This window comes from Rhinolophus hipposideros (assembly GCF_964194185.1).
Source record: "Rhinolophus hipposideros genome assembly, chromosome: 19".
NCBI classification, from domain to species: Eukaryota; Metazoa; Chordata; class Mammalia; order Chiroptera; family Rhinolophidae; genus Rhinolophus; species Rhinolophus hipposideros.
In genome coordinates this window covers 14735514-14759921 of record NC_138065.1, presented here as the reverse complement: position 1 = coordinate 14759921, position 24408 = coordinate 14735514, and the positions used below count along the sequence as shown (strand labels likewise).

At 38.1% G+C, this 24408-nt stretch overlaps 1 protein-coding gene across 1 annotated transcript in view; it reads right to left on the bottom strand.

Moving 5' to 3' along the window:
* Positions 1–11651: 11651 nt before the first annotated feature.
* The window catches only part of LOC308487653 (mitochondrial adenyl nucleotide antiporter SLC25A24-like), a gene marked incomplete at its 3' end in the record, with an annotated part of 53929 nt that continues 41172 nt past the window's right edge, over positions 11652–24408 (bottom strand). Inside the window, exons 7-10 of the mRNA XM_081026180.1 lie at positions 18173–18337; positions 15847–16014; positions 13493–13643; positions 11652–11827 (exon numbers count right to left, since the gene is read on the bottom strand). Coding sequence (XP_080882306.1) covers positions 11652–11827; positions 13493–13643; positions 15847–16014; positions 18173–18337 — 660 coding nt within the window. The remainder of the gene's footprint in view (positions 11828–13492; positions 13644–15846; positions 16015–18172; positions 18338–24408) is intronic.

The window sequence follows — 24408 nt, the reverse complement described above, 5'->3', positions numbered from 1 at the left end:
CAAACCTTTTTATATATTTAAATGTATGTGAATCTAGAGTTTGTAAATTGAGGCCTGCCTGGTAAAATCGTCTTGAAACCAAATTATTTGCTTATGTTACTTCCAATTTCTTGTCTTGTTATGAATTACCCTCTTCTGGGCCGGCCCGGTGGCTCAGGTGGTTGGAGCTCCGTGCTCCTAACTCCGAAGTCTGCCAGTTCGATTCCCACATGGTCCAGTGGGCTCTCAACCACAAGGTTGCCGGTTTGACTCCCACAAGGGATGGCGGGCTGCATCCCCTGCAACTAGCAACGGCCACTGGACCTGGAGCTGAGCTGCGCCCTCCACAACTAAGAATGAAAGGACAACAACTTGAAGCTGAACGGCACCCTCCACAACTAAGATTGGACAAAAACCTGACTTGGAAAAAAGTCCTGGAAGTACACACTGTTCCCCAATAAAGTCCTGTTCCCCTTCCCCAATTAAAAAAAAAAAAAGAATTACCCTCTTCGCTTGGAAAGGCCTTCAAATTTCATCAAATATTCTATCTGTCCTTAAAAATGCCTTTTAACCCATACTGTGGATATTCTGTACTTGAAGAGAGGCTACTTGAAATAGTCTCCCAGACTAAATGTTTTTCTCTCTCTTTCTCTTTCTCTCTCTCTATTTATTTATTTTGTAGTAATTAGAGGAATTACCTCTCAAAATTTTGGCTGAGAAAACTTCACACAAAAACTTGTACAGGAATGTTTATGGCGGTTTTATTTATCGTTGCCAAAACCCAGTAACCAGCAAAATATTCTTATATGGATAAAAGGATAAGCAACATGTGTTGCATTCATACAATGGAATACTACTCAGCAATAAAAATGAATTACTGATACATGCAATGCTACATTATATGACATTCGGAAAGAGTGAAACTATAGGGATGAAAAAATAGATCAGTGGGTGCCAGGGGCTCCTCCCTCCCTCCCTCCCTCCCTCCCTCCCTTCCAGAATCACCAGTTAAAAGCCATGAGGCAGGTTTGAGGAAAGCTTCCCAGAATGGGTCAAAACTCAAAGAAAGAAGGTGGCTGAGCAGGGCAGCAGCCTAATGGAAGATTGGTTACATACAAGAGGATTGAGAAAATAAACAAATATATTGAGGATAATGATATCTAAGCTACTTGCTGACAGAGAAATGAGTTACAAATATGCAAAGGGGAAAGCTAGAATGAACCCTGTAGCGTTGAATTTGAGTTAGTGGTATCTGTGTGAATTCATGGTTTTAAGTATTTTTAGATATAGAAATATAAAGGTGTCTCTGTCCTCACAGAGCATACAATTCAGTGAGGGGAGAAAGAAAATAATCATACCTCCAGGGTTCTGTAGCTATAGAAGAAATTTGGATCAACTAAATAATAAAACTAAAAGTCTACAGAGCAATAAAAAATGGTTCCTCCTACATTCATTTTAAGAGTTACATTGTGCAGAAAAAAACTTCAAATGCACACACTTCTGGTTTTAAAGGGTTTGTCATTCATTTTAAAAACATCTTGCTGTCTTTTCTTTCTTTCCTGCCTTTTGCTACATATACTTAAAAACTGAATGTCTTTTGCATTAAAGTGTGTTTGCTCGTATCTTTGTAATATCTTCAAATTCGTGATCACTTGTTTCTTTGTAAAAATGTCACTGTACTAGTATCTGCGTACTAAGTTTCAAATAGTTTTGAGTGCAATTCAGTTTGCAGAAAGTTCATCTCTTTAAGGTACATTTTCAAAGTTTTTTCCCTTCTGAAGGAAAAGCAGCCACTAGTTGGGAAAATGGCCACAATGTAATGTTTCTAATAACTCAGGAGAGGGTGCTGTAACTTAAAGATGAAGAACAGCTTTGGGATAAACAGTAAAAGCTGGGAAGGGACAGCAGGCAGGAGGGGATCAGAGGAAGATAAGTGGGTCTTTATTTTTCAGTCATCCATAGAATTATGGATCCCTAAAATACACTAACAAAAGATACATAACTAAAATATTATCTAAAAACTGGGTGTAATACAACACACATTTTTTTGTTTTAAAAAAGTATTCTGCCTATATTCAATCACTGTCCACTCCAATAAAACTAAATCCACAGAAGAGATGTAATATCTTTCTCTTTAAAAATTATTTTATGGGGCCAGCCCCGGTGGCTCAGGTGGTTGGATGCTCCTAATGCAGAGGTCACCAGTTCGATTCTCACATGGGCCAGTGAGCTGCACCCTCTACAGCTAAGATTGTGAACAACAGCTCTCCCTGGAGCTCTCCATGGGCTGCTGGGTGCTGCCGCCGGCTGCTGTGCTACTGTGTGCTGCCAGTAGCGGCCGGTGGCCAGCATGAGTGGCCAGCAGCCAGCATGAGTGGCCTACCAGCAACCTACCAGCGACCAACTGCCTCAGCCAGGAGGGAGCGCAAAGCTCATAACACCAGCATGGGCTAGGGAGCTGTGTCCTACACAACTAGACTGAGAAACAACAAGTTGAACCAGAAGGGGGCGGGGGGCTGAAAAAGGGGGGGAAATATTTTCATATATTGCAAAAACCAAAATTATTTTATCTATTACAAGAACAATCTATCACAGCAGCATCCTCCCATTCTCCCATCCGTAACAAAAGCAAAGGTTCACCTGGAGTCAGAAACTTTATGATCCCTGGGAATGATTTCTCAGTGACTCAGTCAGCTACTTAAGCCCTGAAGTACATAATATAACTTTAAGCTGCAAAAAAAAGGGGGTGTGGGATGGTTAAAGTTCATTTTGTAAGCCCTGAAGCCTTCTTCTGTTAAAATACATCACTTTTTAAAAGTGGTTATGTGGGGGATCAAATATATGGTGATGGAAGGAGAACTGACTCTGGGTGGTGAACACACAGTGGGATTTAGAGATGATGTAATACAGAATTGTACACCTGAAATCTATGTAATTTCACTAATAATTGTCACCCCAATAAATTAAAAAAAAGTTATGTATTTCTTCTTCGTTATTGTGGTTGATTTTAATTAACCCTCCGTTTTCATGTCTATACAACTTCAAGTGTATTTTAGATGTTGAATCTGTGTAAGGCATTGTAGTACGTGTGTGTATAGTCAGTTTACAGTTATATTAAATCCTAATTTTTATATTTCCTATTTTTCAAAACAAAAACTTTTTAAAAGAAACCTAAGTAGGCTATAAAGAGATAGTATTTGAAGAGTCCAACTGCCAGAAATCCAATCTGAGTTAATTTATGCACAAAGAGGTGAAACAGCCTCAGGTGAAACAAGGTTTCACTCAGGTGAAACAGCCTCAAGACTCCCTATCTTGTGTCTGCTTCTGTCTGTGCTCCTGCTTCCATCTTCTCCCATAATGCAGGTTAGTTTTTTTCAGGTGGTAGAAAACATGGCTGTAACAGCTATCCGTTTTATATTTACTACTTCAGGTACCAGAGAGAGCCTTTCTTAATGCTCTTTCTGGTATTAAGTTCTCTAAATTCTCATAAGCGGCTCCTTAACTTAGGTTAGGTGCTCACTGCTGCAAAAATCAACAATTTGCCTGGGCCCAAGATTATGTCAAAGCATTGCGGTTCCCAATGAATCCAAATTAAAGAAAAGGGGAGAGGACATTTTCTGGAAGAGGATATCAGTGCACAGATAGATTTTCCTTATTGAATTTAATTGACTTGGGTTTCAGTATATCAGATTATATGTAATTTGTCAAATGTTCAAAAGTCAGTTCCACTTAAAAACAAACCAGAAAAAAACAAAAGAAATTCATTCCCTTCTCTTGAGGCTTTTCTCTCTGATTACAGAGCAACTACCTTTGCTAAGAAAAACATTCTGGGGCAGGCCCGGTGGCTCAGGAGGTTGGAGCTCTGTGCTCCTAATGCGGAAGACTGCAGGTTCGATTCCCACATGGGCCAGTGGGCTCTCAACCACAAGATTCGTGTTCGACTCCTCGACTCCTCAACTCCTCAACTCCCTCAAGGGATGGTGGGCAGCGCCCCCTGCAACTAAGATTGGACATGGCACCTGGAGCTGAGCTGCCGCTGAGCTCCCAGATGGCTCAGTTGGTTGGAGCACAGGCTCTCAACCATAAGGTTGCCGGTTCGACTCCTCGACTTCCCTCAAGGGATGATGGGCTGCGCCCCCTGCAACTAACAACAGCAACTGGACCTGGAGCTGAACTGCGCCCTCCACAACTACGATTGAAAGGACAACTTGACTTGGCAAAAATCCTGGAAGTATACACTGTTCCTCAATAAAGTCCTGTTCCCCTTCCCCAATAAAAAAAAAAAAAGGAAAACATTCTGCCAGTGCTGACATCACTGTATATTCTAACAGAATAATACCACTTTTCCTTACAGCTTGGTGTTTACTCTGGACAGCAAAGAAAGTCAACTACACTAATTGCTTATTTAAAAAAAAAAAAAATCACACCAATGCAGTTTTCTCGTCTTTCCAGTAATAGATCTGAGAATCCCATCCCAAGTATATTACTTTCAACTATGCAGGAGTTAACAAGAAACACAACTTGCTTCCCACCTCCCTCTGACATTTATTATTAGTATCACCATCATCAATATTATCATTTAATTAATATCATTATTACAATTATGAACTGGGCAGCAAATTAAATTATCTATCGAAAATCTTTTTCACAAACCACATGGCAAGTGCAACAATGTCTTTAGCTATTCCTAAACAAATGAGTGCACCCCACCTTACCTTCAATTTTTCTAAGCGAACCAAGAGAGGGAAGACCTCAGAGCTTGAAGTATAGGAGTAGCTCAGTAGGTTCTCAATGAAAATAACACCATCTCCTAGGGAACAACTTAGAAATAATAATTGTTGGATGCATTTTATAATTACTTTAAAATTAAAATTTAACTTTAGACTAGGTATAGCTTTACAGGAAAGTTGTGCAGATAATACAGAGAATTCCTAGGTACCCATGTCCAGTTTCCGCATATTATTAACATCTTAAATTAGTATGGTACATTTTTCACAATTAAAGAACCCATACTATTATTACTAACTAAAGTCTACACTATATTCAGATTTGCTTCATTTTTAGCCTACTGCCCTTTTTCTTTTCCAGGATTCCACCCAAAATACCACATTATATTTAGTCATCATGTCTCCTTAACCTCCTCTTGGCTTGGCCGTGACAGATTCTCCGATTTTCCTTGTTTTTGGTGACCTTCACCGTTTTGAGGGATACTGACCAAGTGTTTTGTAAACTGTCTCACCATTGGGACTTCTCTGATGTTTTTTCATGATTACGGGTTATGGGTTTTTAGAAGGAAGACACAGAGGGAAAGTGCCATTCTCGTCACATGGTATCAATAGTACATACTGTCAGTACAACTCAGTTGATGTCGGCTTTCATTACCTGCCTGAGGCGCTGTCTGTCACATGTCTCCAGTAAAGTTATTCTTTATCCCCATTTCCATATTATACTCTGGAAGTCACAATGCATGGCCCACACTGAATGAGTGTGGAGTTGAGGGAGAAGTGTCTACATAAATTATTTGAAATTCTCCTGTACAGATTTGTCTGTTCTCCACCCTCCCCATTTATTTATTTATTTATTTAATCATTTATTTACATCAGTATGGACTCATGGATATTTATTTTATATGTTGGGTTATAATCCAATACTACTTCATTAAATTTGTGGCCCAAATTGTTCTAGCTTTGGTGATTGGAAGCCTTTCCAGTTGGTTCCTGTGCACCTTTGATATGACCCCATTCGAGGTGTGCACATGTGTGCTTCATGTCCATCATATTACTTCCCCGGCCCTAGAATCAGCTATTTCTCCAAGGATCCCTCGTCCCTTCATTGGAGGATGCTTTTAGAAACCAAGGTCTGGGCGTTCAGTGTGCTTGTTGCTATTGAGGCGTTGTTTCTTTTAGGCCAGCTGAACTGACAGAGCAAAGAAACAGATGTGTGCATACTCACCTGTGTAAATACACCTAACTACAAATACCCCCTCTATGTATTAATCTACATGTGTATTAAGATAAACTAAGTTCTTACTGATGTCTCCAACACCAATCCTTACCACCTGGATCATTCTAGCCTTCAACTCTTGTTGATCTGTAACTTCCCACTCCATTAGTCAGAAACGTGGCTTCCACCATCTGCCATCATTTACTTAACTGTTAAATTACAGTATACCAGGGGTGCCAAAAAAATGTACAAGGTCGGACAATGAAGCTCGCGAACTTATCCTAGAAAAAATGCTACATACCTCATTGCTGAATATCACCACAGTCCCCTTGGGAAGCTATGCACCGATGCCAGAGCCTAGTCCACCCTTCAAAGCAATTTTGGAACTCTTTTTCTGGAATGGGCATCAGAGCTGTCCTCGTATTAACCCTTGATGTCCTGAATGTCATCAAAATGTCTTCCCTTCAATATTTCCTTTATCTTTGGGTAAAGAAAGAAGTCACTGGGGGCCAGATCACGTGAGTAAGGAAGGGTGTTCCAATACAGTTATTTGTTTACTGGCTAAAAACTCCCCGTATACACATGACTTGTATTCATCTTTTGTTATCAGAATATATTATTACAATTTCAATACACTTCTTTCCTTTCTTAAAATGTATATACATTTTTTTGGCACCCTCTGTACATATTGTGGTTTCGGAATTGTTAACCTGTATGCCTACGGGGAGCTTTTATTACCTAGAGTATAGTACTCATGTGCAGTTTTTCTTGCCTTAAGTCTTATAGACTTGTGGGAGCACTTTTAATTGTCATAAAGTTTGGAGGGGTGGCTCTGACATTTAGTAGAAAGGGCTCTGACATGCTAAATGTCCTAAAACGTGATGCGGAAATCTGTACAATATCTATGCAGATATTGAATTGTGACAGGAGAAGTGCTAAAGAGAGTGGCCATAAACCAGGAGCTAAAATCTTTAAGGGATGAGAAGGTGCAACCTGGGGGATAACAGGTGACTACAGCAGGAGGGATTGCGAGTGGGTTAGTCTGATGACTTAAGATTCAAAAACGGGTGCTTTTATGAAAAAGGGAAAGATAACTGTATAGAAGTAGCAAGGAAGACACCTACTCCACCTCCAGACCCAGCGATATAGGACATACAGTTCTGGTTTCCTACTACCATCTAGTAGTCCCTTGATCAAATGCAATCTGGCCCTAACCATATCCCCAAGAAATGCTCTGGTTCAGTCAAGAGCACTCTTTACGCATACTGCCTGCTGTCCTGGATTTGCCTGTCCTGATTTCTCAATGCTTTCCCCCGCTCAAGGAGTTCAAGGACATTTTGAAGGTCTATGTAGTTTTCTCTGCCAATGCTGCCTGCTCTGCCCTTCGGTCCTTACCTGCATTAGTCATTGCGGTAATCACTGCACAATATATACAAATAACGAATCATGCTGTACGCCTGAAACTATTATAATGTTACATCAATTATATCTCACTTTTAAAGGCAACATTATTGTCTCCCCCTAAAATATATGGAAATTGAGACGCAAAGATTAACTGAATCTCTAAATATCAAAGATAATAAATGATAAAGATAGGACTGGAACCTAGGTCTTTCTGAATCAAAGTACCCCGTCTACCTCAGCACAACACATTATTTCCCCAAAAAATGATAATATTCTTACATAATATTTGCAGTTTTCAAAACACTCTCATATCCATTATCTCACTGGAGTCTCACAATAGCAGGCAAATGGCCGCACAGAAAAGGGATGTAAGACCCTGGGTCTGGATGAGGTGAAAGGTTAGGACTGAGACCTGAGTGTAAAGCTGCAAACCTCAAAGGGCTGTATTTGAAGATGCAGAGCCTGATTTCATACATAGGTATTGATCTAAGATGAAGTCAGAAGTTCCAGAGGAGGAAGACAGGCTGTCTATCAAGTTCTCTGAAAGTAGGGTAGGCCCCAGATAATTAGCTGAAGTATAAGACTGGTCTCTTCGTAGGTGCCAGAGCAGAGGGGAGCTAAGTAGGCAGGTTGCTCCCTCGGGGCCCATCACTCCTATGGGGACATATGGTGGACAGCTGTCATTTTATAGAACTAGTGTGCTAAGTGCTAAGGCTTTTGACACTTTTTGGACACCTGGCTTAGCTTAGCACTGGAACTATTTCACAATAGTATTATACAATGAGCCTTGACCTTACATAAGTACAGGGAGACTGTCTCGGCCTCCAGAATAATACTGCATTGACCCCTGGTGGCAGTGCTAATGGGGAGAAGGTTCCCTTTGTTCTGTAGCCTGGACTCCTTTCGCCCTGGGGCACAGTCAGGCACTGACACAAGACTGATGATCACTGAGAACATGTAAGATGGGATTAGGAAAAGGCAGATGGACACTCCCAACAGCGTCAGGGAAAGTTCATGGCTCCAGTTTTCTCCATCAGTCTACCATGACCATCCGTAAGGTGGTCCATGGAGGTTGAGAACTGCACATTGATTTGGGGACTGATCAGCTCCTGTGAAATTAAGGTTCTTTATTTCAAGATTTTTTTCTCACCAATCTAGAACAAATTTACTAATATCTGAAACTAGATTGTTGAGAAAATTGGACCCTAGCCCAAAAATGAGATGGAAAAAACAGTGTTCATGTGTCTTTGTGTATAAATGTTTTCAGATTTTTTGGGTAGATACCCAGGAGAGGGATTGCTGGGTCATATGGTAATTCTATTTGTAATTTTTTGAGGAACCTCCACACTGCCTTCCATAGCAGCTTTGTTTACAGTGGCCAAGACATGGAAACAACCAAAATGTCCTTCGATAGATAAATGGATAAAGAAGTTGTGGTATATATACACAATGGAATACTATTCAGAGGTAAGAAAAGATGATATTGGAACATTTGTAACAACATGGATGGATCTTGAGAGTATAATGCTAAGCAAAATAAGTCAGACAGAAAAAGCAGAGAACCATATGATTTCACTGATATGTGGTATATAAACTGAAAACAACAAAAGAACAAGACAAACAAATGAGAAACAAAAACTCATAGACACAGACAATAGTTTAGTGGTTACCAGAGGGTAAGGGGGGAGAGGGTGGGGATGAGGGTAAGGGGGATCAAATATATGGTGATGGAAGGAGAACTGACTCTGGGTGGTGAACACACAATGGGATTTACAGATGATGTAATACAGAATTGTACACCGGAAATCTACGTAATTTTACTAACAATAGTCACCCCAATAAATTTAAAAAAAAGACAGAAAAAACAAGTGTTTCCTGAAATGTTACAGACCCAGAGAACCCATGGATGCTTTTATGTTTTTGCAAGGGCTTATGACCACCCTTTAGCATGGTATAATCAACATGCTGGAATTTTCTCATCTGCTCTCTCCTTGTCTTTCTTGGTAAAGTCCAGAGACTTCTCGGAGTCAAAAGTTTCAGTGGGCACTATATCCCAAGCATCTCCCAAATCATCACTTCTGTTATGGGCCACCTTGGTCTTGAATTCATCTTACTAAGTCTTTTCTATAACCCACTCCTTAACCTAGCCAATAATCTTAGCAATAAGTCTAAGAGAACTGAGAGGCTGTACCCTAAGAACAATGGGCTAAATCAGCAGTTGAAGAGATAGCCAAAGTTATGGCTGACAGTAGGCTTCCACGTGAAACAGACGCTGTGAAAGCAAAGGATGAGCACAATCTTTAACGAGGGAGGCAGTGTTAAAAGATCTGTTCACGGCATTTACCTCTCTAACTTTAGTTTCCTCAACTGAAAATTGGGATAATGATCTCAACCTTCTAGTATGGTGTTAGAATTAAGCAAGAGAATCTTTAAAAGTGTCTTGAAATAATACCTACCACATAGCAGGCACTTAATAAAGTAAGTTTTAATTTTTTAGTAAAAAAGAAGATAGCATTGGACTTTGAACTCTGACACAATAATTGGGTCCACCTAGTCTAAAGATAAGCCCTTACTTAGAAATCAGTCTGTTATAACTCGGGCAATGGTAATAACATCCTAATTGGTCTCACTGGCTCTACAATGTCCTCTATCAATGGCTCTGTTCTAGTGTCAAAGTTATCTTCTTATACCAGAGTATGTCATTAGCACGTATAATTCAAAGCGCTCCATGACCTGCCACCAACTTACAGCAGTAGCCACAACATCTCACTATACTTTCTTAGACACCGTATGTTTGAAAATGACCAAGCAACTTGCAATTTCCCTAATGCACCATGGACCTCCCCATTTCTATGTTACTGTGTGAGATGTTTCATCAATTTGTAATGCTTTGAAAACATCTATCGGCACAACTACCACCATTACTCAAGTTTCTTACACACCCACTCCCAGACTTCACGTCAGATTTGCCTCCTCCCTTGTGGGGGTCCGTGGCTTAGTTTAGCTCTAGTTCCACAATTCTCTCCTCTCTCCTACTTCAGGTCTCAGCAGCTCTCCCTTGTCTACAAGGGATGGGTCTGAGTGAAACAATCCTCAAAAATATTTTCCTCTTTGTTCCCTTTGTCCCCTTTGTTCTAATTCCACATTAATCTTTTCATTATGTATTTGGTTTCGGGTAACTTGATATCAGGAAATGGTGCCCCAGAGAAGGTATAAAGGTATTCCGATTAATGGAAAGTATGAAGCTCCACTATAAATTAATATATTTGCATTGTGATATATATCTCAATTTTGTGAATAATTTTTAATTAATCTATCACCAAAAAAATTGATCATCTTGAGGAAATTAACGAAGGCAAACTTTGGGATCAGCAAAGCCTTAAGGCTCAAAACCTGAACTTCAGTCAGTTTAGCTGGGCAGTTCTTCATTTGAGGACTATCATGGCCAACGAGCCCATTACTACTGTGTCACCACACTCTGATTTCAATCATTTAAATAATTAAGTGATAAATAATTCCAATAGAGAATAGGATTCATTTTTTTCATAAAACAAAAAAAGAGATATTTAGGACTTCAATGGGCTGACTCAATCAACTTCTAAGTTGAATAAGAATTGCTTCAACAAGTATGAAATATTGGATTTAATTTTTAAAATTCTTCCTCTCAAATGTTTTTCAACCAGAAAATAAAAGAAAATTTGTACAATGCTGATTTGTCTCAATGCTGAATTCTTTATAACAGCTGAAAATATCAAGAATAAAAATGAACCAACAGTGTTTATATTTACAAATAAAAGTACCCAGAGAAGAAATAGGTTATCATGTTATCATTATTCCATCCATAATCTGATAGAAGGAATTATGAAACTAACTTTGCACTTTGCTTAAACAAGAGAAATGGACTCTCATCATTTGCTATTAATGTCAATTTTAAATGCACTGATTTTTCTTTTATAAAACATTTTTCAAGCTCAGCTTTTTAAAAAAAAGCATTTAAATACAAAAAGGTTGATATAAACTGCTACAACTAATCAAATTTTTATGTTACTATGGTATAGTTAAACCCAATAAAAAGAAGTTTCAAATTATTCAAGGGAGAGTAGTTGGAAATATAAATAAACTTCTGTGAATATTAAGGCTTTTAAATTATAAAAGAACTATACCAAATGATTATTTAATTTATAGATTTTGTAATAAAGAGAAAATGTTTTAACAATTATTTGATACTTCTGTCCTTTTAGAAAAAAATAAGTTTCTGTTTACAACCCAGGTATTATCTTATAATTAAGTGGCTATAATAACGACAACAATTTAGTATTTCACTTCTAAATTAATCCAAGATATCCTTTCACTTTTTCATAAGCCACACAGCTGATGACTACTGCAGGAAGCACTTTTATGATGTTTGGGGTGAGACCCCTGAAAAATCCCTTTTTTCCTTCTTTGTTATATATATCTTGAATGAGATGAATCATAGAAGTTGTTCCTTTTTGCTCCAGTGCTATAAATTGAAAAAAATCAGTGTAATTCAATATTTATCTTTATATATTAAGAAAGTCCAGTGATTAATGAGAATTTACAGAGGCTGAAGTTACTTCAGAGTACACCTTTCTCCCTACCTATACTAGAATAGTCCTGTGCAGTAGTCACTAGACACATGTGGTGTGGGAACAGAGTCCCAGAGAGCAGCTTCTAGGCTCTCGACCTCACATGGAAAGGTGCTGGCTCAGTTATTAGATGGCCATCAGCTGTAATCAGACGGTCATCTGCTGTGGCTGGATGGCCTTCAGCTATTACCGGTTAGCCATTAGCCAAAATTATAACTCCCCTGGCTAAGCTAGGGTGTTGATTGGTTTGTTGGTTGGCAGAGAGGCGGAGGGTGGATTGCCACTGGCAAGTGCAGTTAGCAAGCAGATTACATTGCGGATCTTGTGAATCCTTCTTCCTGTGTCTCACCCGACCGCCAGCAAGACTGGGGTGCAGGAAGACGCCTGGGGTACTGGCGGATGTTTGCCTTTGTGTCTCGGACAACCGCCATGGAGACTATAGTGGTATGACTTCCCTGTCTGTGGCTCAGTTGTTCCTTTTCAGCCTCACCATATCCTGCATTCTTGTGCAGGGAGCGGGAGCTGAGACTCCGCATGACATGTGGTTATTCACATTTAAATTGATTAAAATTCAATAAAACTGAAAATTCAGTTGCGCTAGTGAAGCAACATCTCAAGTGCCCGACAGCCATGTGTGACTGGTGGCCACCTTACTGGACAGCACAGACATAAAATCTTTCCGTCATTGCAGAAAGTTCTATTGGACCACATGGGAAAGTCTTTAATAAGGAACCTCAAAAGAGCAGCTGGAACTAGGTATCACATAAATAATTTGACAGGGGGATGGATGGGTGATGGGATGAATAGAGAGGTTCCTCACCTGGATTGCAATAAATTAAATCCAAACATCTTCCCCAAAAGAAGAGGAAAAAGAATGTACAGGAATACCACTTACCACATGACCCCTTACATAGTTTACTCAGGAAGATACTAATAGGGTTATGCAAGGTTTTTTTTCTTCTTGACAAGTGAAAAACGCAGGTGCTTAAAATCTAAATTCCTAACATTTCACTTGAGAGGAACAAAACAGATATCCTCCCTTCTATTTCATATCTCCTTGCAATGTGGATTGGAATACAAAACAACTGCGTTCAGTTCCACAAATGTATTAAGTTCCTGATGCAGAATAATAACCATGATAGCAGAACTAGGAGAAAATTACATGTTCATATTGAGTAACTGTTGATTCAATTTGAAGAAAGCAAAATCTTTTCTGTTGTTCTGCTTGGTACTTCCTAATTGTAAACTCCTGAAAGAGATCGTCAGTAACGGAAGGAAATGTGGAGAGTTCTAAACAAAACTTTATAAAAGAAATGAAATCTAAAATTCACAAAAGGCTCCATAATAAAACAATAAATTCAAGATTATGCTTTAAAAATCACAGTTAGTTTTTTATTTACCAATTCTACAGTTTTTCTGTTTTTGAAATCGTTAACTTCTACTCACTTAAAACAACTTCATTATTTTAAACTGTTTATAACTTAGTTTTTATTATTACTTCATTAAAACGATTTTCGTTAACTTTTCAAACTTATTATTACTTCATTTAAAAAACTCACCTTGAGCCTGCATCCGTGTTCTAATAAGGTTCAGAGGGAAGCTGGCTAGCTGACCACTAGTGTGAGACAATGCACTACATCCCAGCAAAACCATTATCCCAGGGTCTACAGCATTTCCTGCATAATGTTCCAGCCAATAATTCTTCAAAAGCTGAAAGAGAAGAAAGGAATAAATATCCTTTAACTACTATGGAAGTCTAAGTAGAATAAAGTTCATCGTTCAGTCAATTTCAATAAACATTATTGAGTAGCTTCTTGATTCAAGAATTATACTGAGCATTTTCATAGATGTTATCTCTTTTAATCCCTGCGGAAACTTGACAAGTCAATATTGTCTCCATTTTAAAATTTTATAAATGAGGAAACTCATTCAAAGAGACTAAGTTATCAGGTCACAAAGTTGATAAATGGGCGTCAAGCTTGATTGTTTGATTTTAATAACTTTGCATTAACTTTCCAAAATCTTTACAAAAGATTGTTCCTGTTCCTTGTAGAGAGGGGCTAACCCTGCTGTCCTATCAGGAACAGGGTGCACAGATGTTTTCAAATAAACATACTCATACAACCTCCAATGATGTTTTCATTCTCCTATGTTTGTGTCTCTGTGTGTGTTCTGTTTATTTTATTTTGTTTTGCTTGATTTTTTTGGTTTGTAATTATATTCAAACACCCAAGCAGAATTCTTGAGATTCTCAAAGGGATTAACAGAATATTATACAGAAGACTGCAGAATTCGCTGTAGGTTAACAAAACCATATTTTCTCAAGTTTAAAGGAATATCCATCTTTCTAAATTTGCTTTTCCTTGAATGGAAGTAACTAGAAGGAATTACAGTAGTACCTCGGTTTTAGAACGTCTCCATTGACGAACATTCCGGTTTACGAATACCATAAACCTGGAAGTAACTGCTTCGGTTTTCGAACACGACTCAGAAGTCGAACATGTCACATGGTTTCCACTGAGTGCAAGAGCCTGAGGCCTAGCTGTCAGCTGTTTTCAAATGTTTCAGACCTCGAACGGTCTTCCAGAACGGATTACATTCGAAAACCGAGGTACTACTGTATTTAGAAATAGTGGGTTTAAAATATAGCTGAATGCTTTTAGGACAGTTTATTTATTAATGAACACAACTTTACCATTATATACTGGGCAATTACTATGAAATATATAATTTGATGTTTTTGAAAAAATCAATTTTAAAATGTCTTTACTCAGTGTACATTTATTATAATTATGCAACCATAAAAAGAGAAACGTAATGTCATTCTGGTGTGAACGCAAAAGATACTGAATTGTAGAAATGAAAGAATGGAGAGAGAACAACATTGGACAGGCTCAATGAATTCATTTTAATAAGATCACAGAAGCAAGAAAACAAAAAGGAAAAACATTATAATATTCACTACTTTAAACTTCTACCAAAAAAAGGAAGCATATATTTTTTTAAATGCTAAATGAAATTGGCTCTCTTTCACACGATGGTGGTACCACATGCCAAAAGTACCACTGCTCCTGTGCCTAGAGAGCTGTACTTCCTTTATTGAGAATGACTTTAAGTTACATTGGTCACATACTCTCACCTGGTTCTTATGACCAAATGGTATACGTGGTTAAGATGGTTTGCCTAAAACAGATGTGTGGTCATAAAAATGAAATGATTGGCTGAAAGGAGAGTAACCTGGAATCCTGTCCGTTCAGCACTACACCATTAGGGTTTCTGCCCCATCTCCATGCTACCTCTGCCTCGTAACCCCCAATTACTCCTCAATTCTCATTTTCACAACTGTGTGTCAGATCCCTTTAGGGAGTTAAAAAAACCTGAGTCCCAAGATAATTAAATCAGAATATCTTGGAATGTAGCCCAAGAATCTTATTTTTAAACAATACTCATACAGGTAATTCTCGTATGCATCCAGAGTTGAGAATCACTATTTTATCAGCATTTTTTTAATTAAAGTTTATTGGGGTGACAATTGTTAGTAAAGTTACATAGATTTCAGGTGAACGATTCTGTATTACATCATCTATAAATCCCATTGTGTGTTCACCACCCAGAGTCAGTTCTCCTTCCATCACCATATATTTGTTTATCAGCATTTTCATCTATAATTATTATTACCAAAAACTAATTCACACATACACCCAAAAAAAAACACCAAACAAAATTATTAGAATACCAGACAATTAACATACAAACAAAAAGCCAAATAAACCCATTCAATTCACTTCTTGGTCAGAAGCTATTTCATGAAAAGTCATTTACGTCAAGATTTTTAGAATAAAAACTATTATTGTAACAAATGTTCAAATCTAACACATAATGTCATATTATGAGAATAAACTCACCCGCTCACCTCATAAACAGCAAAATCTATGCCTGCATAAGGTATAATACCTAGAAAGTTAGGAATATAACCTTTGAAAAAGGTTCTGACACCTTCTTGTTTCAGAAGCTTCTTGGCACAATCAATTATCCCTGAATACTGTCCTGTTGTACCTAGAGCCAGTCTGGTCTTTATTACCTAAAAGGTAAAAGGATATCATAATACATTGATCAGATTCACTCAACTCATCTAGCAATTCAGTAAATTGTATTATATCACAATGTTTCCTAATTACCATAGAAATCCAAAAAGAAAGCAATCTTAAACATAATTTTAACTTCTCACTACTTGACTCTTATTAATTATGAACAATTGGTACAGTATAGAGCTTTTTTTACACATTATTTAAACAGAATAAATTAATCATGTGGCTCTGATTGATGCATCCACTCAAACTCCTTTTATGGGCTGTAAGGCAACGTATTCTGAAACAAATTCATTTGAGATAACATTATTGCTTCAAAATAAAGGAACTACAGCCAATATCCAGTTTAAGAAAAGCGCATGGTCATGTTAAAGTGAAGAGCCAAGGTGGAAACAAATGCTATATGTGCTTAAATACATATACATACTCTGGGAACTACGGTAACAGTGAAGCCTGTAAACTCTAATTTAATATGACTTAGGCTCATTTTGTGCTCATAAAATAGTACCATAACACGGGCTATACGGGCTGTTGTGGGCTCCAGTCGGCTTCCTGTAATCAATACTCCTATTCTCAATGTAATTCTTCTGATAGAACCTCACTCCTTGTCCTCTTATTTTCCATTAATTTAATTTAAAGGAGCCCTCTATAGTATACTTATGCTTCAAACAGCTCAATTTTTTAAAAAAAGTATAAACTTTGTCTTGATTGGGCAAAGTGTGTGTCTTGATGAAACTGCCTCTGAGTAGTCAGTTCCATGTTTTAACTGGGGTCCATCTCTGCAGGACCCCACACTTTGGATAATCCCATTCTTAAAACTTTGCCCTCTCCAGGGCAATGCACTCTCTTCTGACCCAAGTAAATCTTTTCTGTGTGCTTCACTAGCATGCTTTCTTTCCTCTTACTCCCTAAATTAAGGTCTTTTCAAAAGTTTTCTTCTAAGCATTAAAAAAAGAAAAACCTACTTTTTTTTAAACTAACACTTCTTTGCAGATGATAGACACATCAAGACTTGAAATCTCTCAAGTCTCGGTGTCACATTTGCAACTGCCTGCTGAAAATCATAACTTGGTTGTCCACCAACAACTCAATATAAATATATATGTAATATTAAATATAATAATATTAAATATATATGTAAACCTGAACACATCATCTCTCAGAGTCTGGCTCACTTCCTCCAATCTCTGTTAGAGACACAGAACCCAGATAGAGTCCGCCTCCTTCCTTTTTCTTTCTCCTACTTTCTACTTCTCAAGTTGTCAGTTCTCAAGACAGCTCTAACATGAGTAAATTTCCTGTACTCAATACCACATTTCAAGCCCTTATTATCACTTCCCTGAATGATGGCAATATCTTACATCTAGTCATCTCATTTCTCTAGTTGCTTCTGCTCTAAAAAACTTGATCAATATTATATTTCAGGCTCCAAGGTCTTTAATGCCTTATTTTTTAAGAAATTAATGTTAAATTTCATAAGCTACATTCAAGAGCCTTTATTATCTGGCCCCAACCCATTATCTATGGTATCGTCCAGTCCAAACCTAAACACCTGTTCTTTTACCTCCATTCCTTTGCTTAAGTCATTATTTCCACCTAAAATGCCCTTCCCCATCATCTCTGAACATCCAAATTCTAAGCCAAACTCACACATTCTATTGATATTTTTCATGAAATTCCTAACTGGAAATAATTTCTCCCTTCTGAATTTCCATAGCACTTCACATTGCTATCTCTTCCAGAATTTATATTTTCTGTATTGGATCATTATTACTAATGTACATGTTTTATCTCCCCTTCTAGACTATAAGCTCCATGACAAAAATGCTTATCTGACTCATCTCTGGATCTAGAAAAGTACCTTCCACCTAGTGGGTGTGAAATACAAATTTAATTTGATTAATGAATAAATCAATTAAACAATCAATGAATGAAATTATTATCTTCTTAATACATCTAAGTACCTTTACCCTAAACAAAACAAAAGATCTACTAAGGCCAACTGATACTTGATTTGAGATTTAAATCTTGTAGCTACAAAGCTGTTTATTGTACAAAATCTTGATCTGGGATTCATTTATTGAATTCTTTAAAAAGTTATAATTTGCATTGAAAACATTACTGTAGTTAAAATTTTATAATAATACATACCTCCATGGGGTAAATACAGGTCTGGGCAGTTACACCAGCCAATGAACCAGATACAAATCTCTCAATAATTCCTATTTTAGCACCATCAAAACTAAGCCATTTCTTATACTGTATAAATAAAAGTATTAAAATGTATAATATTACTGAAACTGAATATATATTTTTCTAAGTTTATAACATTGGTTAGTAGCATAAAATGATTTTTAAAAGTATTCCAGACACCTGATATCAAGTAGAATACTTGATTTTAATTTTTATGTAATTGTCTAACATAATAAGTATGACCCTTTTTCTTTTCTTTTTTCTGCAGAATAAATTAGCAACTTAAGCATATTCATGAATATAAGCATACAAATGACACAAAGGGGGCAGGGATTGTATCTTTTATCTCTTTTTAGCCCCACTCCTCACATATGGAAGGTACTTAATATTGTTTGGGTACTGGATAATCAGGAATAATAACTTAATGTGAAAAGTTCTTTTTGTTACAAGGGTCAACGGCTTATTCTGGGGTTAGCTCAAGAAACAGGGAGGTTATTGCAATAACACATGTGGAAATAAAGAAAACAGAAATATCAGCCCAAAGGTCAGGCTTCATAGGAACTAAAAAGTAAGTCAAGTTTATGGAAATTGAAACTTGCAACTCATTTAGAATCCAAAATAGCCTCAGAAAGCAGATTATCTTTTCACCTCCTAGGCAAGATGTTTTCCTGTTTGCCTTTCTAGTGGTCTATCATTAATATAGACCAGCTACTTTCTATGAACTAACTCTCTGGTTCTCATATCAGTGACTCCCCATCCGAAAGTGTCATTGGTTCAGTTAATATGGCAGACACTGCTATCTGTTCCCAGTACCCATTACCCTCATCTTCCTTTAGTAACAGAGCTGACTCAGCTACAAACTACATTTCCTTGTTCTCCTTTGCAGTTAGGCTGGGTGGCTCAGTGACTCATTTTGGCCAATGAGATATGAGGAGAAATTGGGCACGCCAATTCTCAGCCATCTCCTTCAAGAGGTTTATCTTGGCCTCCTCTTTCCTCCACCTGGGAAATGGCAAAAATGGGTGAACCTATGAAGCTCTGTATTGAAGATGGCAGAGCTGCACTGTCAGCCCTGGACCACTTGCCTCTATCTTGTTTAAGCTACTGTATTTTGGTATCTCTTTGTTAGAACAGCTTAGAATGAGCCCTAACAAGTACAGAAATTGGTTACTAGATGTGAGGTACTGCCACAACTGAAACATAAAACATGCGGCACTGGTTTTATTGTTAGGACACAGATATTACACTCCAAGGAGGTGATGATTGAAACTTGAAACTCATTTAAAATTCAAGATAGCCTTAGAAAGCAGGTTATGTTTACTAAAGAATGCTTTGTGGAAATGTTTGATGAAACTGCCTCCTGTGATAACTTGGAAGGTAGACCATGTGCTTTCTGAGGCTGAAGTCCTAGGAAAACTGACTGTAAGATCTCAGAATGTGCATCAGTGCTGCCCACTTCTTGCTGCGTTTAGCAAGATCTATGAGACATGAGGGAAGGCATTTCTCTGCTTTTCAGCCTCAGGGCCTGCTCCAAAGCCAGTTTCCAAGCAGAAATGGAAGGGAATAGAGCTCTGCTAAGGGAGTATTCTTTCCTGGCTTGACAGTCAAGAAATGTGGGGTTTCCATGTTGGAAAAGCCACCGGCTTCTGTACCCCAATAGAAGGAAATAAGATTGTCCTAAAGAGACTGCCGATCTGTAAAAGTTAGATTAATGGTGTTGTCATATGATTTCAGCCTATTGTTTCAGTTAACATCAACACAGCGTGCTATAAAAATGAGAGCGAGGGAGGGAATGACAAAGCACAGGAGCTGGAAAATAAAATATCATAAGAGAAATCTTTTGGATGTTGTTACTTCATGTGGTATTGATTAGAAGCAAACAGAAAAATGTAAGAAGTTTTTAAAAGAACTGTATTGCTAGAAAACCCATAATCATAGTCTACAAACCTTATATTTCATTGATCTCTAAAGCAACTCTCGGGCCCCCAAACCTCAGCGGGCAGATAGCTAGCTATGGCAGATACTTCTAGAGCCGCACATCACATCTGGACAGTTCTGTATGGACTCACACTGACAGAGCCCCATCTAAAGCAAAATCCTCTATCTCTCTGCTTTTCTGCCTCATGGCCTTCTCTGAAGCCTGTCCAGCCCAGAAGTCTGGGGAAGCTAAAGTCTTAAGAGCAATCCTATATCATATCAGATAGAAACTGGTAAATAAATGCCTTAGCTCTCTTTCTTCAGACAATTCTGGGAACTCCTCAGTACACTTCTTAGAAGTTCCAACAGAATCAACCCTCTACTGCCGATGCCGAACCCTCATTTATGTACCCATACACTGACTTTTCTTCCTTCTGTGTCTCACTCTTCCTGCCTCCTCTCTCTTGCTTATTCCCAAATAAATGACCAGCTCCCAGACTCTGCTTTGGGGGAGTCCAAACTAAAACAAGTGGTACCACTTCAAAAGGGGTCCTATGTACCAATTAAGACAGAGATTGTCAAAGTTAACAAAAAAGAAGACCCAACTATACATTGTCTACAAGAAACCTATGTTAAATATAAAGACACATATAGATTAAATATAAATGAATGTTAACACTAATAAAAAAAAGAATCAGGAGTAGGTATATTAATTTCAGACAGAGCAGACTTCAAAGCAAGGAAAGTTATCAGGAATAAAAAAGGGCATTTCATAATGATAAAGGGGTCAAGTCTCCAAGAAGACAAAACAATCCTTAACGTGTATGTACTTTAGAACAGAGCGTCAAACAACGTGAGGCAAAAACTGACAGAACTGCAAAGAGAAACAGGTGACCCCGCTATCATAGTCGGAAACTTCAGCATTCCCTATTAGAAATGGGCAGATCCAACAGGCAGAATATCAGTAATGGCATAGCTCAACTCAACATCATCAATCAACTGGATATAAACGACATCAGAGACGACTTCATCCAACAACAGAACACACATTCTTCTCAGCTCACACGGAACATTCATCAAGACAAACTACATTCTGGGCCACGAGACACATCTTCACAAATTGAAAAGAACAGAAATCATACCATGTCTGCTCTCAGACCACAATGGAATGAAACCAGAAATCAATAACAGAAAGATCGTTGGAAAATACCAAACTATGTGGAAATTAAACAACACACTTCTAAATAACACACAGGACAAAAGACATCTCCAGAGAAATTTTAAAATATTTTGAACTAAATGAAAATGAAGACACAATTTATCGAAATTAGTGGAGAGCAGCACTTATAGGGAAATTTATAGCATTAAATATATATATTAGAAAAGAAGAAAGATCTAATCATCAATCATCTAAGTTTTCACCTTAGGAAACTAAAAAAAAAGACCATATTAAACTCAAAATAAGCAGAATAAAAAGAAATAATAAGAATTAGAGCAGAAATCAATGAAGTTAAAAATAGGAAGTCAATAGAGAAAATCAACAAAATCAAAAGCTGGTTCTTTGAAAAGTGGTCCTAGAAGGGCCTGCTGATGTTATCAGAACTGGACCAATCACTTGGCAACCCAGACCCCACTGCTGGTGGTAAATGGGATGATGATAACCTATGGTACCCTGTGCATTACAATTACTATAATTCTTAGCCATGGTGGCTTGGGCTGAGGTACTGGTAGAAAGGAAAGCATTACATTATGCAGTTGATCTAATACTTGAGCAGTATGGGGACAATTATAAGGATTGTGGAGTTAGCGGGCTCTTATTCACTGCCTTAGAAACTTTGAAGAAAGAGAATATCAAGGTTATGTCAGCCAACTATCACCTTAAAGCATATTATGAACACTGTAAGAGGCCTTCACCAAGGCATTTAAAGACACCCTCATCTCCCGTAGCTGGAGAACAGACTGCTGCAAATCAGGCCCAGGATATAAATGTAAAGGTAACAGAGGAATATATAAATACACAAAAAAAACTGAATGCACAGCTTCAAAAGGTTTCCTGCACTGAAGTGAGGACCCTCACTGGAAGGAGTGAGACCCTGATACATGGAATGAGGACATTTGGGTATATGTGCCCGAGAAACCTGAACTCCCAAATTCTCCAGCACCTTCCATTCCCACAAGCAGAGCAGCCTGTCCTTGTCCAGAGGCCATGTAAAAGCCTCAAAGAGGCAGATGCCTGTCAAGATATTTTTTCTTCCTCATTATCTGCTCACACCTCATCTTAGTGCCTCCCAACCAATAACTTTACAGGGTCAGGCCTCAGATAGCCCAATGAAGAAATGCAGTCCACGTTCTAGGAATAAATTACATTCTGACCAAAGAGTTGTATGACCTGGCTAATATGGACTAGACGGAACCAATGGAACACGTGTGGGAGTGGAACATAAGCGTGTTGAACAGTGGGACAATAAGGGGTGAATGGGGGAGATTTTATTAATGTGTGGTACTCTCCCATGACACAGGACACCTGAAACCTATCTTAATATGCTGCTGGAATGGCTCTTTAAAGCTTGGATACAATTATGGCTGACAGCACATGAAGTGGAGATGCCAAAGTCTTAACAGAGTGTTGTGGGAGGGATCAGTAAATTCAGGAAGATGGAAATTTTAGAACAAATTGTATCATGAGACTGGAAAACCTACCAGTTGACTATGTTTCTATGATGAGAGGAGAGTCCTTGTTGAAAGACCACTGATGGCTGTTCTTGGGGTTGGCAGCAGGGGATGTTGCCATGGAACTAGGTTCACTAGTATCAATGGCGATGGAAAATTCCAGAATAGCAGAGGCCAAGTTGTGGCACTTAACCATCAGATGCAAGATGAATATAATGATCTCCATAGACAAGCCCCAAGTTATAACCACGGTACCCTGACCCACAGGGATAAGTTGATGGCTAGTTACTCATGGCTTTCCTAGAGGCAAGATAATGGGTTATCATCAAGCATTACATAAATACAGACGAGGGTATTGTTTCACTTATATTTCACCTGGACCCTTTGCCACCAGCAATTTCATTTCCTCTATTCGCTTTCCCATTCTCCTGGAACACTATTTCATATCTTCACCTCTTTCCTCACACCTCCAACAGGGCTTTGCTTCCTGTTTCACTGAAGAAATTGAAACACTAGGAAGAAAGCTTCCACAAACCTGCCTGCCCATTTCGTAGCACTTCCCCTATGGATGCAGTGCCCAGGCCAAAGCCAACACTTCCACGAGCACTTCCCATCTCCTCTCACCCACACAGACTCAGGGAGAATCTCCTTGCACGACCATACCTCCCCTCTTTCCAGTCATCAATGCTTCTCTCTATTGATTGTCCTCCTAAGCATATAAACATGCTGTTGCTTCCTCCAGTTTTAGAAGACTGTCTCGATCCCGCGTCCCCCTCCAGTTACCACTCCATTTCCCTCTCCTCTTCATAGCAAACTCTTGAAAGAGCTGTTTGATTCCGACTACCTCCAATTCCTACCCTACGTTTTCTGTTTCATCTGGTATACTATATGTTTTACTTGTTTATTGTCTCCTCCAACCTATATGCTAATATAAATTCCACAAACGCTTTTATTCTTTTTCTGTTTTGTGTGTTGCTACATCCCCAGCACCCAGAACAAAGTCCAGAACATATTAGGTGCTCAAGAAACATTTGTTCATAAAAGCAACATTTGTTGAGTAAGTAAACAAGTCCCCATTCAAGTAAGAGATGTATGTTTTTAAGATACGCTTTACAACTAAGTCTAGTTTCCTATTCATCCATCTCAACTGTCTGAGTTAAGAAAGGATGTTATTAATCTTTTATATATTCTTAAAATTTTGAGGTCTTCTGACTTTGTGGATCAAGGTTTCTACAAAACAAGCAATTTAATGCTATATGCTATAAAAATGTTTTTAAAAAATTACTATAAGATTTACAGTGAAAATGGAAAACTTGAAACAAAGAGCACTCTTGGACTCTTATGTGATGCTAATAACTTATACTATTTGAAAATAAATACATCTTATCTCAAAGTGAATTATTTAAGCAAAACTAAAATCCTAATCAGATTAACAAATTTTAAATGAAACATTCTAATTGCTCAGAGGAAAACTAAATTGAAATGCTTGGGCTTCTTTCACTGTAACACTGAAATTAAAAGAACTGCTAACATGGGCCAGCCCGGTGTCTCAGGGGGTTAGAGCTCCATGCTCCTAACTCCGAAGGCTGCCGGTTCGATTCCCACAT